Source organism: Cottoperca gobio, chromosome 13, assembly GCF_900634415.1.
Source record: "Cottoperca gobio chromosome 13, fCotGob3.1, whole genome shotgun sequence".
In the NCBI taxonomy this organism is placed as follows: Eukaryota; Metazoa; Chordata; class Actinopteri; order Perciformes; family Bovichtidae; genus Cottoperca; species Cottoperca gobio.
The window spans coordinates 5,850,608-5,868,989 of NC_041367.1; the positions used below are offsets into that span (position 1 = coordinate 5,850,608).

An 18,382-nucleotide genomic window follows, 5' to 3' on the forward strand; every position below is an offset into this window, starting at 1 on the left:
ATAAGAAATGAAGGCATTAAGAGATGATATAAAAAAGAAACAGAAAGCAATATAAAAAGACACACATAAATATGTTAAAAAAAAGATTTAAAAAAATAAGCTAAATAGAACGAGACAGATTAAACAGTAGCATGTAGCTACAGTGTGCAAGATATGAATGAATAGCCCCAAAATCAGCAAAGAAGGCAGAAAGAGACTCTTGACACAGCAGTCCCAGACTAAGAGGCTTGACAAATCACAGTTCTGCAGTGTCGGGTGGACCTCTGGTGTACTATCTGCTTCTGAGTCCAGCTCAGAATACATGGCTAAACTGTACCTCGCCGGTGGTGGGAATTTCGGATTTGTCCCAGTTATGCGTATGAACATGCACACGAATATGCACTTGCACATAGCGTGTGATTTATGCTATCAGGGTCAATGCTTCTGCAAAAGCCAGCAGGAAACCTGGCCAGCAGAGACAATAATGTCTTCTTTTTTCTCTATAATTATTATTAAAATGTGTTATTATTACCCTTTAATGTGAATGTTCTGCTTCCCTAATTCTTTTAACTTCATCTGAGTACATTTCTTCATTGTGCCAACGTTCTGTCTCATCTATTTTGTACTCATTATGACTTGAGTCGTCAACTTGAGAGCTGATACAAGTAAAATACCAGTCAAAGAAGACAACACACATTCGTCTCTTCACACCTCTCCTCTCCTCCTTCCTCTGCTCGTCACTAACCATCTTTCATTAATCCACCCACAATCTGCCAACACTTCTCACTTCCTGTCTTGCCTCCCGCCTCCTTTTCCCTCGCCTGTCACCCATGCTCCTGCGGTCGTTAAGTCTCATCTCTGATCGTACCTTATCCCCTATCTCCTCTCTCGTTACGCATACCTTTTCCAAACCTCTGTTACTCTTCATCTCAACTGCTTTCCTTTAATCTTTGGTGATTGATTCCAAACCAAATCAGTCTTTTCCTCCATTAATCCTCCTCTTATTACCTCACCTACCTTGGTGATGAGATCAATGCGAACTTTGATACAGTGACACCATATATGAGTCACAGCTGCTGCAGAGGGGATTTGCTTTAATCTTCCACAGCGTGTGTTTGTATTTGTGTGTCCATTAGGTGGAAAATAAAACAGGTGTGAGGAAATTGCCATGTTCTCAGAGTGCACCTGATTAATTTGTTTGTGTGTGGGCTTAGTGTTTGCAGTTGCCCTTGTGGGTGTTTCTCATTGAGTTCGCGGGATCTTGGGTCCGTGTGCTGCTCTTTATTCTCTACCAGAGCTGCAGCGAAGGGGAAGTACGTGATTTAAAAGAATGTTTTCCTCTGATCAAAGTCGTCTGGAAGAGTGAACAACGCGGGAGAGGAGGGTTGAAGGCACCGTGGAGGCCGTGGGCGGAGGAGGTGCAACGTGTGTGTGTGTGTGTGTGTGTGTGCGTGTGTTCGCAAATGTCAGTTTGTTAATTTGTGTGAATGTGCACACGAGCCGAGTTTGTATGCATGAGCGCATGCAGTACTGTGCGTATCTATCCTTGTTCGTGTGTGATTGTGTGCATGGATATGTACATTAGTGTGTGTGTGCGTGTGTGAGATCTAGATGAGTGGGTGTATGGGTGGGCTTGCTGTCACTTTGACTAAATCCACCAGCAGAGAGAACTATGGGGGGGAAGTATGTAAATAAAAATAGAACGCTAACAGGAAGAAGGTTTAGTGAAGAGTAAAAGATGAGCAAAGGGAACATATACGAATGGAAAATAATGAAAGCTAGGAACAAACTGGAGGAATGCACAAATATATATATATATATATATATATATATATATATAAGGAACAAAACAAGTATATCTACATATTTATGTGCACATTCCTGTAGCCATAGAAAATGTACAGCTCCCATTGGCACAGCTATGGGAGATCCTAACAATGAAATGCAGTATACGTTGATTAGATGATCATTGTTCCACCTTCTATACCATATATATATATATATATATATATATATATATATATATATATATATATATATATATATATATATATATATATATATATATATATATATATATATATATATATATATATATATATATATATATATATATATATATATATATATATATATATATATATATATATATATATATATATATATATATATATATATAGTTAGTCTGGTCACAAATGTCTAATTGCTCTTGATATCTCAACATCGACTTAATTATGTCCTTAGCTCAAGATGTCACGCGTTTTCAAGTATTCACAATTCAATTATCTCATCGTCGTCGTAGAACAACGCCGCTGACGTCCTTTACAAAGCTCTGCATCAGTTGGTGAAGGTTTAAAGGGACACGTACAACAACCACTAACTGGTCATCTAATGATAATCTTAATTTAATTGGAAAATAAAATGCACCTGATGTGATCATGGTTAACTAATTCAACAGCTTAAATCAAACTTTATACAAGAGCCTGACTTAGAAGTCAACAGTTTGCAACTTAAATAATTGCCCTAGTCAGTATGCAGGTAAGCATATACAAAAAAACCCCAAGATGCATTTGGTTTGATGCCTGTGTGATCCTGTTTGTGAGTATCTGTGCTGTATAATAGATGGTGATGGATGTGGTTTAAGGCAGGAACCATTAAAGCAGAGCATCTGCTCAGTCTCTGAATCCGCAACCCTCCTGAAAGAAACCTCATATGACTAAGTACCTTTTAGACACAGAAGGGAGGGATGGATGGAGGAAGCGAGGGAGATATAGATGAAGGGGAAGAGAAAGGTTTCTCACGTCCGTCTGGCCGTATATCACACTCTGGGAATCCATCTAATGACTAAATACATTATTACATGGTTGGGAGCGAGAGATGGAGGAGGAGGAGAGAGGCAGCGAGGAAGGAAGAAAAGTAATAAAGATGGAAACATCACATTTCTTGTGGAGTCTCACAGCTAATGGATGACAGGGAGAAAGTCATTGAGAATGAGACAGAAACAAAACAAACAACTGGATTGATGGGAGAGATAAAAGTTGGGATTGAACACAATGAAAGGTAAATTAATGAAGTTTAAAATAAAATGCTGTGAGACAAATCCTAAGTGAGACATCAGTGCATTAATTTCACACACACACTGCGTCATTATGCATACTCATCGTCTGCTACATTTAGCACTGTTTGTTGCTGTTTGCATAAAACTTGAACAAACTGCAAAACAGTAAAACTAAATCTTCTCTAGCAGACAATTCATCTCTACAGAGTAAGAACACATATTCTTCACTTGCTATCTGGTCAGTAACAGATGGTTTTATGTGCCAAGACCCAATTTGTGCCAAAACTACAATGTGTTCTTCTCAACACAACGACATTTAAACCGTTAATTATCAATGTTAAGGCCCTGTCGCACATATCCGTATGACAGAAACGTATGCCGGCGCATATGAAATATCGGCAATAGGTTGATATAAATTAAGGGTAAGTTGTGATCATTTGAAGGACGCAGACGACACGCCGAACACGCCAGACACACGGCCCTGTCACACAGCTCCGTATGGCAGAGACATGCCGGCGTATATGAAAATTAGCTTAAAATTTGTCAGAGTCCAAATACGCCCAACTTTTCCACAGCGGTGTTGTAGCTGACGCATACATAACGAATACATAACAAATTATTATACGTATGTCAAACATTGATAGCGTATCACTTACCTATTTAAAAAGTATCAGAGTGTCTGGACAACGCAGCTGGAAAAGCGCCATCTGGTTCACGTCATGCTGATGCTGGAGAACGGCTAACATGCTGAACGCTAGCTGTACTGTAGAAACACGTTTAATAAGTTACTCCGTCGTCAGGCATAATCTTAACATAGGGTAGGAATAGGGTATCCACTCGTTATCAATAAACTGGCTGTAGGGTTCACCGTCAGCCGACGTAGCCTATATCTAACGTTCCTCTGACGTAGTCACGTAGGTATTTACGTACTAATAGGTAAGTATTCACGTACTGTATTTACGTAGGTAAATATTAATCTACGTATTCCGTATTCACGTATGTCTAACGTCACGTAACATAACTTATGAAGCACACGTCGGGTACGTCCGGTAATTCTGAACATGTTCAAAACATCAGCGTTCAACAACGCACCCCAGCGTAACACAGTGAGCTCTTAACGAATACTACTTATACCTTACCTTATATCAACGTAAACCAGCGTGTTGCCGATATTTTGTATACGCCATATTTTTGTATATCTTATGCATTCGTTGGGTATTCGTCGGATACATTTTGTATAAGTAAGTGATGCGCTACCAATAGGTTAGACATGCGCATCTGTATATGTTCACTTTTCTGATCCGATCCGATGAAAAGTTGGACGTATTTGGACTCTGACAAATTTTCGTAAGCGCCGGCATACGTTTCTGTCATACGGATATGTGTGACAGGGCCTTTACTCTAGATATTCAACATACCTGAACACTGTTGACAGTGAGGTCACCGAATTATGCTGCACAACTGGGACTATGTTCACAGAAAGATGCGTTGCTGTTGAGTTGTTTGTGCTTCTTTTATATCTGATTTGAGTGAACTGGACCTTTAATCTGCCTTCAGGATTCATTTTATAATCTGATACAATGACAACCTCGTACAACATAATGCAATGTTGTAGAAGAAGAGCCCTGTAGTAAAGTATGAATTTGTTATTCTTAAAGCATTGTATTTACTTTCTGGCAGAGTTGCATGAGAAGATTGACCAGTAGTTTTCATTAAATATAGCTCCAGCCAGCAGCCAGTTAGTTTAGCTCAGTATAAGCAACGGTTTGCAAACAAGTTCGCAGTTTTTGACAACAAGTTTTCGTTGTTTCTGTTAATTATTGCCGGTTTAAAGTGCTGCACATGAGGACGGGTATTAGATAACTGTGAATACAAACAGCAAACAGTAGCTGAGCCTTTATATGTTTAGTTTCAGCACAATTGAGCTTTATCACCTCTCTCTTCCACACACACACACACACACACACACACACACCTGTTTAAGTGCGAGAGAGCAGAATGTAAAACATGCTGTATGTGGTGAACTGGTAGCTGTAACAGACAATGTGGTGGTGGTGTGAGTACAAGTTTCACATTTCACAATAGTGATATGATTTAAAACAAACAAACAGTGAGGAGACATGAAGATAAGAGTGTGACTCTTTTCCAGATTGTGAAAGCAACACATATTCTCAATTGTTAATGTTCTTAAAAGTTAATTTCAAAACAGAACCTGCTAAATTATCATTTGTTTAAAGAATGGCAGCATCAGGAGGACAAGCTGCCTGTGTCACAACATCAGCTGCCAGGTTCAATGAATAATTGATCATGTGCATGTAATATGTCATATAGCATTAAAGAAGGAGAATATGATGCTCTGCTTTGCTAAAAGCAAATCATCAAAGCAAGAACCAAACAACTACGGTCTTTAATTTATTGCTATAGCAACGTGATGCTATATTTAAACTGTGAAAAATATGCATAGTCTGAAATTCTGAGCAGAATATGTGATTGACACATTAACTAAATTGTGTTATCATTGATGACCTTTCAGCATCATGTGTTCAGTGAGGAAAAGGATTTCACAAGGTTGAGACATTTATAAATAATGATCAGTAAAGCAAAGTAATGAGTATTATTATCTAAGCTTGGAGCGTCTCAGGCACGGACATGGCAAAGTCAGTAGCCTAAATCAGTAGTCAAATAAGATAAGATAGACCTTTATTAATCCCGAAGGAAATTCTAATGCCAGAAATTGCTCAAAAAAGTAAGTAAAATACAATAGAAAATGTATATTGCACATGATTTTGAACACTTGCACATGGTATAGATACAATGAAAGCCATGATGAATTTGTTCATGTATGTATATTTCACTTTTCAAGAAGACATTAACATATATTTCCTCTTTAAATATTAATATACAATCTTGGCCACATGGGGGCAGCACAACAATCTTTAAATACAACATTGACCATTACTCTTTTAGTTGTTAGCGAACAGTTGCCTACACAAAACCCGTCAGATATGGAGCAAAATAGCATTAATTTGAAGTCTTTATTCTCTTCGCCGACACGTAACATAACTGGCTCATTAGCCGCTAAATGCTCCGCTGTATTCAACAGCTAGCTGCTAACTGTGTCTGTCAGCAGTTTGATGTTCGGCACGTAACGTTAGCAAACAGTCAGTTTTACAGCTTTGTTGCTTAAACATAGCTGTGTTGCATACCACTTTCAAGCTGCACCTGTTGTTAGTAAATGGTATATGCTGGTGGAACACCTGCAGCACACCACTCCAGGGATCAGCATAAGCTGCTGAACCATAGCAGCATACCGTCAGCTCTACTGTAATATTCATGCATCTCTACTACACAGGATAAGAACATGTAGGCTAATGTTAGTGTATGCGAGTGTCTTTCTTGCTAAAAACCAAGAAGAGTGAACAGTTGTGTAACACAAGATGTTGTAATTCTACAAAAAACATGTTTCTTTCTTTCCCTCCTACCTTAAAGTTTCTTCTACCAGTCTGACATTCATGAAACATGTTGTTCACAGGTCATCAGTAAACCACTAGAGGGAGGGTGAGGTCTGCGCTCAGGACTGTCACTGTCATACATAGACATGACGTTTTTTGAATGCTCTCAAACCCATTGCCTCTTCTATTCGAGTTGTTTTATTATTTCTAATTACGACAATTACAAATGCCAGACTGACTCTTCAGTGTGTGTGCGCCCACACAGATCCTCAGACACACACATACACACACATTATGCCAGTGGAGCATTTTATCGCTTTTAATCAGCGCAATCTCACCAGGATAGAGATGCACTGAGAGAGTATCCAGTCAACCGCTCATCAGCCACAGTCCGAGCACATTGTTAATATTTAATTGTGAAAGCTTTTGACCATAATCATTCTCAACAGGTACTTGTAGTGATTGTAAAACAAATCTATTCAAAGAAGAAAAGACTTGAGCTCCTCATGTTACACTTTGGCATCAGAAGTACGTGATGACATGATGTCCTGACCTCGGTGAGGCTGAGGGGTTCACACACCCTCCAATATATTTCCTTTTCCCATAAAGTGAGGACAATTCAAATGTCAAACTGGATTCAGGTACTATTATTCCAGCGGTATTTATTTAACGTATTACTGCTTGTTCCGTGGGTCTCTGGACATGTAATGAAGCTGCAACGTGGAGTCTGCTGTTTGCTGTACTTAATGGGTTATACAGTAGGAGGTTACAGGATACACACAATGCACAGGGGGCAGTAGTGTGTCGTGGGGGGTCAAGGTGCTAACAGCACAATGCACAATGCAGCCATTCTCGGAAAGGAGCGAACTTCAAACTTTTTTGAAACCGCTCCAAACTGTGAGAGTGAGATGTGTCAAATTTGGAGTGAGGAGGAAGAACACTCCCTTTGGTCACAACATAGCAGGTTTCTATGTATATACCACAACCTGACCGCATTGCTGTTCAACCCTTCCTCTTTCCGTCAATCTAATATCCCCGCTCTATGTCAAGAATGATTTCACTTTCACTCAGCTGTTCAGCAGAAGTTCCATTCAACACAGAAGTTTTAATAGTGTTCATGAATTAGGACCTTCAAGCTACACAGTCCATACAAAAAATGAATGTTGTTGCATTTTACTGTGTGAGTATGGACTGTGAGTGGTCACTTGGCTCACAACGGGTTACGCAGTGCAGGAAGTGACCCTCATTTGCTGGTGGTGGGCATGTGGGCAGACCACAGTTGGTGATGCTGGTTGTGATGATTCAAGTGTGTGTGTGTGTGTTTTGGAAACAATCCCAGAGGGTCAGACGGGAGATTGTGGCCCCCCCTCACCTTGCTCCTCCCCCTGCTAAAACATGTATTCGCCTCGGTGTACCTGTATGTGTCAGTGTGTCAGATTGTATTTGTGTGTCTTTGAAAGCCAAAGAGCAAGCGGTGTAGTAGGAAAGTAGATGACTGGTTAAGTGGAAAACGCTCTGGGGAGGCGGGTGTCAAAGAAGAAGAGAACGGAAATAAAAGGGACGATAGAGAGAGTGTGAGAGAGATAGAGGGAGGGAGGTAAAGAGAGTGGGTCAGAGAGACACAACGTGTAAGTATACACAGTGTAGAGAGAGAGTGAGACTGTCAGCAGGGCACACTTCCCAGAGGAGAGAGTCTGAGAGCGAGAGAAACTGCTGAGAACTTCAGTCTGACAAAATGCTGAGGAGGAAGAGAAGTGTTTCATTTGGTGGATTTGGATGGTATGTTGCTTTTTTTCATTGGATTGCTACTGTGCATGTGTGTCTCGCATCATGTATGCATATGCTCGTGATTGTGCACATTATGATTATGGTTGTGTAGTGAGTTCAAATGATGCACATTTTAAAATAGTGTGTGTACTGCTGGGTATTATGGGTGTGTGTGGTGCAGAAATGTAAACTGTTTTTCTAAAAAGGAAGGATGGGTGGAGGGCTGAGGCTGCTCCTCTGTGTCACTCTGACACGTTGTCCTTTGTGGTGTGTGTGTGTGTGTGTGTGTGTGTGTGTGTGTGTGTGTGTGTGTGTGAATGTACAGTTTCACTCAGTGCTGTCTCCGTTCAGAGAGGGATTCCAATCAACAGGCTGCTTTGTCTGTGTGTGCGTCTGTTGTTGTTGCTAATGTCTTGTTATGGGACTATGGGCACAGCTCTTATACCAGTCATATTCTCCTGCTCTATTGAGTTCCCATGATGCAGCACCAAAGAAGATGCCAGAGAGCCCATTTAGCGCTGAATGCGCTGACACACTGGGATTGAGCGTTTTTGTTGCTGGCTCCCCTGCTGGTTGTCGTTCTGATACTGAAGCGCTGCTTCAGAGCACTTACACTTCCCTGCTGGGCTGATGTAGCACATCCATCCAGACTGGCTGAAGTAACCTGAAACAGACGGGGGCTGTGTGGAGCAGAAAAACAGTTGATTTCTTAAAGGGACACTAATTTACTAAAAGTTCAGTTTACCCGTCATGAGGTGTACTCACCCTGTATAATGTCTTCAGTTGCTCTGAGGAAGATTTTAGCCTTAGAAAGAATAATACTGAGTTGAGTTACGGGCCTTTATATTCGGGACTAAAAGGATATTTCGGCTTCTGCTGCTTTGATTTGAACTCTTAAAAAAAACCACTTTTAAATCTAGCTCTTGGTGGTCCCCCGACTTAATGTAAGTGCAATACTAAACTACTGCACGGATCAGCAACAGCTCAGCTATGCAACACATTTAAATGTTGTGTGACTGCAGACAGGTTCATCATGCACAGCCTCAGTGCAAAACAATGAGAGGTGATGCTAATACATTCCTCTACAAGTAAAGAATTCCTTATGGAATAAACTGTTCTGCTGCAGGAAACTCTACAAATAAGTCATTTTATAAATGAAGTAATAAAACCTTCTTTTGTCAAAAGGGTACTTTGTTTTTCAAGAATTACTAAGAATCCGAGAAACAAGGGAAGCTGCACTCGAAATGTAGAAATCATCTGATTTGCAGAACTTTAGCTTGTTAAAATGTCTCGAAGGCTAAATATGAGATGAAAAGACTTCTTAAGTAGGATTTCTCCTGCTGTGTATCAGTCCGCAGGCAAACTGCTCAAAATGTAACTGAAAGTGAATGTGGGCAACTCTAGTGGATTACTATTAAGAATTCATGGGCTTTAACAGATTACATCTTGTATGCAGCAAAGACAGACAAGCAAACACTGCGGGGGGATAATGTGCGTCTCTCTTCTTCATCAATGATATTAAATAAGAGGAAATTCTGTACGGTACAAGTAAATCCTAAACCAGAGCATGCTGTTCTACTAACAGCATGCTCTGAGGATGAATCCTTGTGTCACAAACAACTAATATCAAAATGTTATTATATTAAAATATATCCCAGAAGATGAGCATTTTTCATTTTAGATACTTTATGAGTTTCCATGTAGCACCACCCACGGACAAAGTCTGGCTCGCTGAATAACTTTATATTACTTGTCATCTGGAGCTGTACATTATGAGCCTATGCAGTTTTCTTTTGTGAAACTTGTTTCTCTGTTTGGACATGAACAAACATAATGATTCATGGATGGCAGAATGAATGCATTACCAAATGAAGGGCTGACTTTGAGCAGAAAGGCCACAATCGTGTCCCCATAGTGTTTTCACATGCACACAGTCAGCTGTAGTATTCCTTTCATCACTAAGATGTGCGATGAATGAAGCTTTCACATGATCTGTTTTGGTGATTCAGGGGTGGGTGGTATATCTTCCTGACTGCTAGTAATAAATCTGTGAGCACAGACGACGGTCCTGTGAGCAACATCAGAAACGTTTGACACAACGTGATGTCACTGCGGCAGAGCAGCAAACAAAATGTGAGATAACCGCTGGGAATGTTTGCGTTCATTGTTTTGTTCAACTGTTTATTAACTGGATCCCCAATAAGTCACTCCTCTGTGACCACTAATCTTCCCGGGGTTCCACAAAGGGACCCGACATAATCTAATACAATACAAACATAAAACATACAAATAAAATAGTGCAGTCAGATACTTAAGATGTACAGATACATTCATGGCTTGTATTTTGTCTGATTAAACACATTCAGGTCTATTCTAGCCGGTTTCTCATTTGCCAGAGACAACAGGAGTCTCTCAATGTCAGGGGTTTCAACCTGCACATAATATAATTGGAATTGTATAGCCTCAATTATACAGTTATTCTCAATTAGTATGCATATGGAGTCCTTTCTGAGATTATCAACCTTTCTGATGAGGTACAAGGAAGTACAACGGGTTACTATATGAGTTTACATGATGTGACGTTTCTCCATCATTCTTTAATTCATTGATTGTACTCTGATCATTTTCTGTTATTCTGAAATTCAGGCTGTAGGCCAGATGTTTCAGCACAATGTTGTTGCACCATGAGTGTTTTTAAATTTTTACATTTTGCCCTTACAGTTGTTTTTTCAGAGGTGCATGTTTGTCAGCAATCTGCATAAAGAATCTCATAAATAATCTCAGGGCCAAATCTGCTTCTTCCTCATGACACTGTTGACCAGTTTCTGAAATATTCTTGCCGGAAGTACTTGTATGACCTTGTATGTGCAATCCTACTGGCTGCTGAAGGGATTTTAGTTTTCCATTTTTAAGTGCTATTAAACTTTGATCACTGAAACCAAGAGTGACTGATACTGATTTAGAGCAATGTTCAGGAATATTTGTGCATTAGCGATCAATGCATTGTGATGATGTTAGTCTTATTTGCTGATTCTTGTTGCAAGTGTAATAGTGTGTGTTAAGTTGCAAGCAATAGCAACTGCAAGAAGCTTCTTTTTTAGCAGACACACAGCTAACCAATCAGTGTTTACATCATCTACAAATCACACTAGTTGGTTTTCATCACTAGTTTTATTAAGTATCTCATATCCGCACTACGCGGCCTTTAGCTACAACCCACAGGTGTAGGTTTGGTTTGTGGCAGGTGAACCTGTACCCACAGGGCCTCTATGTCACACAACATTAAAACACTTTGTATTTCTACTGGGATATTATTTTGGACCTATAAAGCTGCTCCTAACCAATATTATATTTATGAACAATGTGTATCCATTCGCTGCATCACACAATTTAACAGCAGTTACATTTCTGTTGATTGAGGTGCATCTTTAATAATGCATTATGCAAACCTTTGTATAAAGTACAGTAGTTGCCCCAGCTGCATTGACTAGTTCAATATGAAGCTTTTATCCTGACATTTGAATATCTAGTCAACAGCATGAGCTCACTTCTCTGTGCTCGGTGCAATTTGCCTCTGTTGACGCTGCTGATAAGAAGAAATTCAAATTATATTTAAAAGCATCCAGAATGGGTGATGGTGCAGTAAAAACAGTGTGCACTGTGTGATTTAACAATGTGTGTGTGTCCTGTTGTGCGTGCATGTGTTTGCATGAAACAGATCAGGCACCATTCTGCATGGTTCATTCTGCAAATTAATGGGATTAAAGAATTAATGTCATAAAGTCGTCTTTGTGAAGGCATGTGAGAGCGCTGTAAAACAAGCACTGAACATGCATGTATGTACACACACACACACACACCTATATATATGCAAATGAGGTAAAAACATATTTGTATGTTTATTAGCAGTAAATAGGAACGTCTTCTGACTTTCCATGTTTTTAGTATGAACAGTATGTAATGAACTGTGTATGAATCCCCTATAAACACTGAGACCTCTCATAACCGGTCGGAGCTGCTTGTAGAGATGTAACCTTTTTAAATCAAGTCAGCTGCCAACAGAATCGGTTCTGCTCTCTGCTACACTGAAACTGACACTGATCTGGACACACTGTCTGTCCTCAGGCTCTTCTCGCTGTGTATGAACTAAAGATAATTTATGGAAATTAGCACATACAATTTTGGCCTTCATGACCTGGTTAGCTTGGTTGCACCAAACACGAAATATGTGCAGGGAAATACGTGTTTGTTTCTTATTCAAGTTTGTGGTTCATGCACTGAACTTTGCATAACTTGCTTTTGCGCTTCACATCAAAGAAGATTTCCACATTAATCTGATTATGACAGAAGAAGCAATCACACATTAATGACCATTTTCTAAAGTGCCAGAGCACCCAGGGGGAGCCCTCACTCCTCTCTATCTCAATGTGTGTTCCTTTCCTTATTACTGTAATAAAAAGAGCACTTAAAGCAAAGAGTTTAATTGATGCTTTTGCACAATTTGTATCAGAGACATGATCAATAATATATCTCTCTTTCTCTGTGTGTGTGTGTGTGTGTGTCTTCTTCTTCAGGATTGACAAGTCCACTTTGTCTGCACTGAAATCCCGGTGAGTTCTTCTTTTAGTCTTTCCCCTTTCTAACATCAAATGTATCTTGATATCTAGTTAATGTTCTAATTTTATTTTGTCTGGCAAAGCCATAATTTGTGCGAAATGTGCTTGTTGGGGAATTCATGACAAGATATTTTTCAAAATCCTTTACACTGCCTTGCACTCACAGCAACTTTTAAGGGCTGAGTTGCTGCCCTTGGTTTCGCCTCTCAGGCTGAGATTGATGTGTTTGTTGAGAGCAACCTGACAACCTCTGCAGACACTACTCAGCAAGGAAACACGACTCCTCCTCCTTCTCTGCAGTTCTGGAAAACAATCTTTAGATTTTTCCATATAGGTAAAAAATATTTAACTTTATAAAACATATGTTACAACTAAATATTAATCAGCTAAGCAGCAATTAAACTCATTTTAATGTTTTGGGTTTAAAGCATTAATAATACAGAATTAATATGTGTTTGTTTTTACAGTAGTTGGACTTAGAGAAAGGACAATTCCAAATATATTAAATATTATTTATTTATGTATGAATAAAAATCCAAATAAATAAAAAAACGTTCAAATCTTTTTGTGTGGTTAAAGAGTTTCAGATGATAAGGTATACATCGACTTAATGCACTGACTTAACATTCCTATATAACACTTTCTGCAGGATAGTTTACATTATGTTGGTTTTGACAGTCACAGTGTTCAGTTCAACAGCTGCAGTAAGCTGCTCTGTGTTGCACCACCACTTATTGTGTTGATGCTTGATTCATTGGACAGCTGCCATTGTTCTCTCTCACTTTGGTCTTCTGTGTTTTGGCAACTAAGAAGTGACGATGTTCAACAGATAATTCTGAGCTTCCTTTACAATTCACAGCTATCAAAGGTGAAGCAACAGTGGAGGTTTTGACAGATGTGCATTTTGACATGTGACTGGGTTGAGAAAACCTTTAATTTGAAATTAAAATCATTGTGTAATGATCATTTGAGGAATAGACGGCTATATTGTCAAATTAATTCTGGATTGGAGTGTAATGTGAATTAATTTGCTGAGTTGTGTTCCTGCTTCATGAGATGTTCTTTGACGATCTGATGTGCGACGAGCTTCTCTTTGTTGAAACAAACCACCGGCAAGCCCTACTAATGGAGGTTGCCATAGTGATGGGAGGTGAAGGGCTTCCGTGTGTGTGTATTTATATTTGCTCCGTCTGCATCCGCATCCCAAACCCCACTTTTCATGTGACTCGCTCACTTTTGAGTCAAGCACACTGACAAACATATGGAAGCCTTTTGTGTTGCCCCATGTACCGTCTTCATCTCTCACCTGCTACCTTCACACGGCTCAGGATCTCCTTAATTGCCACAATGGTGCCACCTGTTGAAACTTTGTTTAGAGATTTATTTAAGAATTGACAACATTTGGAGATTGTAGTCCCCACTACAAGTTGCTGTTACTCTGCATCATCTAATAGATAATGCCAGTTCAGTAGGTGTCACGGTGTGGTGAAGGTGAGGACCCAAATGCAGTTCACTGGACGACGATGTTAACAAAAAAAACGAGCTTTATTGAAAACAAAGCCGAAGCTGACAAAGTACAAAAATATAAAGTAACAAACAAACACAAACCGAGCAGGACACGAGCAGGACACGAGCAGGACACGAGCAGGACACGAGCAGGACACGAGCAGGACACGAGCAGGACACGAGCAGGACACGAGCAGGACACGAGCAGGACACGAGCAGGACACGAGCAGGACACGAGCAGGACACGAGCAGGACACGAGCAGGACACGAGCAGGACACGAGCAGGACACGAGCAGGACACAAATGACAATCCCACAAAACACACTGGGGGCAGACAGGGCTAAATACACAGACACTAAACGAGGGAACAAGACACAGCTGGGGAGAAAGGCAGAAACACAAGGGCAGAGTAAATGGACACAGGAGGAACACATTAACAATCAGAAGAGGAGGGTAAAGACACAGACAGGAAGTACCACTAGACATATAACAAGGGGGAGTGAACACTTCAACATAAAACAGAACACCAAAGAACAAGCAGACTGTTACAGTAGGATAATTTTCACCTGTATCTAGAATTACGGGGCTGCTCTGAAGCCACAGTGCAGGCAGTAGCAAAATATATACTGTGCTCTAAACTGGTAGCCGAACATGAATTACAAATGTGTTGTCTCAGATTTCTACAGTGTAAGGGGACTAATAGTATATGAAGACTAAAGTTTGAGAGTCAGGTGTACTTTGAGGCTGATCACAATAGTTATGAGCTTTCTGTTGGTGAAAGTCAAACCCTCTAATAATCTAGAAACACATCATTAAAATGCTGGATTCGGGTTCCAAAGATCACAGAAACAAACACTAAACAAGGCAGCTTTGTTTCAGACATAAAGCTTGATCCTATACTGTGTAATACAGCCTGAGCCATGTAAGATAGGACTTGTCTGTTAGCTACAGTGTCTTCAGGTGCACTCACACATCAATGTCTCCCTTGGTCCCTGGCCAGGTGTCATTAGACTGTCTGCTCTGGAGTGGCTCTGAATATGAATGAGTGAGTCGTGACTCCTGCTTGAGCTACCGCTCTGCTCAGACGCTGAGTAGCACCGGCATGCATGTGTGTGTGTGTGTGTGCGTTTAATCCAGGTGTTAGATGTAAGAAAACAGTGCACAGACCAGCACCATAGAGTTAAGAAACAGAGATGTCTCTCACTGCAGGATGGAAAGGATTAGTATGTGTCAACCCAAACTTATAATGGCTCTCAATTGGAATCCAATGCAAAGGGTAGAATGAACAGATGGAGAAGCTAGTTTATCATCCTTGTTGTGGGGACGCTTGGCGTGTTAACTAGAGATTCAAAAAAATATTTGCCAGCGTCACAGGCCAAACTAGGTTGAGAAAGCCTAGACCTATTATGCTCCTAATGTAAGACGTTAAGCTGACTCTATTGTCTGTATATCGTATATAGCTGGTAGCTGGACTCCTACGAGGAAATTGTAAAAGGAGGAATGTACAGGAGAATAAAGCCTCAAAGATAAAAAGAGAAAGTGGAAAACCAAGGGAACAAAAGACATGAGATGCAGCAGGTGTGAGGATATCATTTAGTTGTCTTCTCCCTTTTCTGTCCAGCCTGCCCTCCGTTCATATTGTGCTTTGTATTTCCTCCCTCACTCCAACTTTTTCTCCCTCTCTCCCCTCCCTCCCTTCTCGCCTGTCATTAATCCCCCTCCTCCGCCCCTCCTCCGCCCTTCCTCTGCTCATGGTTACTACAAAGAGATCTCTCCGCCTTCACCGTACACACCTCATTAATAACTGCATAATCAAACCTGTGTGTGTGTGTGTGTCTGAGCAAACACATGCATCTGCTTGTGGGTTTTGTCTTGAAGTGGTGGTGAGGGTGAATGAATATTACAAGTGGACAAACAGGGATAATAGAGGAGGGAGAGGATGAAACAGAGACAGAGAGGGAGAAGGCGAGAGCGTCTGACCAGCTTCTTAATCGAGTGAAACGATGCCCCGCAAACTGTGGTGAGTAACGGCTCTGTCTGGGTATTTTCTTTACACTTTCTGTAAACTTGAAGTCTTTTTTCTTCTATTACTTACTAAATTGTTGCAAACCTGCAGTTTATCTGAAGATGAGTTGCTTTCCAAGATGAGATTAGAGCCGATAAACTCTAAACGTTGACAAATTAATGCTATATCTAATAATGAATATAGACAATATGATACATTATAATAATGTATGTTTTTGAAGTCTGAAATAGTATGTTATTACTGACATTAACCTTTTTGAGATCTTTATCGTCACAGTGCACGCTTTAAGTTTATAATCATTTACACATCAAATTCTGGGATTAAATATAGATTTTGTTTTGCTTCTATAAGATGTGATAGTAATGGGGAACGCTGTCTTTGCTGCTTTATTTGAGGTCACAGGATTGCTCTAGTGATAATCACAATTCTCTAAGAGGTGATAATATTATGAAGAGCGATCTTTAATATTGTGTATTTAAAGATATTGTAAATGCATTTATATGGACCCCCTAGACGAGTAGCGACTGTTGATGTAACAGTGGCTAATGGGTACGTAGAGAAACATAGAGAGGAGATGGTTACTTAACTTAGTGAGTACATTAAGTCGAGTGGACGGAAGTAAAACCAACCAACAAAGTCGAGCAGTAAAGGACAGAGTGGATGAGAGCAGAATGATAACGTTGTTTGTGTTTCTTCAGGGTATTTAATGTCTCCATTCATGAAGTTCTTCATGAGTGTGTGGAGGATACGTGAAATGACTCGATCAGTCTGAAGGATTCTTCCTCCTGTTTCTGTGAGGAAAGCTATTCCACCGGTGTGTCACTGTAGTTTGTCTTGTAACAGCTGCTGGTGTCCACTGTGCCCACGTCCCTATGTATTGTATCACTTACATGCTGTAAGAGGGTTTTAGGTAGATGTTGTGGAATTATCAAAACAAATTACGTAAGTATTTTGCACCACAGATGGTTTTACCCGCCGGATTTTCAATCTGCCTGCCTCCTTTCCTCTACTCTCGTTAACATGCGTGTGTGTGTGAGACACAGAGAGTCTGCAGACAGCTGCTTCTCATTAGAGGGTGATGCTCACCCTGCATTATTTCCATCCTCCTCAACCCCTCCTCGGTTGTCTTCTTCTCTTCTCCTCACCTCTGCCATTCTGTGCTCAGTTGAAACGGAGCAGCTGCTCACACACACTGCTCGCAGCTCTGCGATGTGGATGCACAGGCACCTGTAGCGTTCTCCGCTCTGCTTTCCAAGAATAAGGCTGCAGCCAGGCCACCACTTGATGGATGGTGCTGATTTGTAGTCTATTTGATTTACATTTATACCACTATATTTTGAGACTCAAGAGCCTCTTGATTTTGTTCCCTTTTGCACATATAAGAAAGCGGCGAAATAACATTTTTGCCTATCTAAATTGGATTGCTGTGGGGATTGACAGGCAGAGTGAGTGACAGGGATGAGGCTGAGATTGAGCGAGGGCCCTGGAGAAGTCTTCATCTAGTTTTTTGGGCCAAGGTGTAAATGTTATCTGTCTGCCAGCATCACGGAAAAGAACAAATGTGCTGCTGCTATTTCTGGAGCCTGGCATTTACTCTATCTCCTGCTGCACCTTCTATATTGCAGGGAACGATGGCAAGTTGTGACCACCGAGCAAACAGGGGACTAAAAATCTGCTGCTATCATATTTACTTTAGGTGATGGCTTATTAAAGCTCAAGGTTCTTCTCTATAAGCAATGATTAGTCACAGGGAGGATGTATGCAGTTTAAATGAGCTGCCAGCTTTATTGTGTTTTGCTTATTGGAAGCAGTTGTTGATGTAGTGTACACAGTTACAGTCAGTTAAAATAGGCCTACAGGATATAGCAGAGGGACAGGATAGGAACAGTAATGGAGGACAGAGATTCAGACAGTTATCTAACACACAGCGGCTCAGCTGGGGTTCATTTGGGCACTGGGATTCAATACTACCCCAAAC

At 40.4% G+C, this 18,382-nt stretch overlaps 1 protein-coding gene across 1 annotated transcript in view; it reads left to right on the forward strand.

Moving 5' to 3' along the window:
- LOC115017448 (rap1 GTPase-activating protein 2-like) overlaps positions 1 to 18,382 on the forward strand; it is a 76,943-nt gene that overhangs the window by 2,850 nt on the left and 55,711 nt on the right. The window contains 1 exon segment of the mRNA XM_029445888.1: positions 12,831 to 12,866. Within this exon segment, the coding sequence (XP_029301748.1) occupies positions 12,831 to 12,866 (36 nt within the window).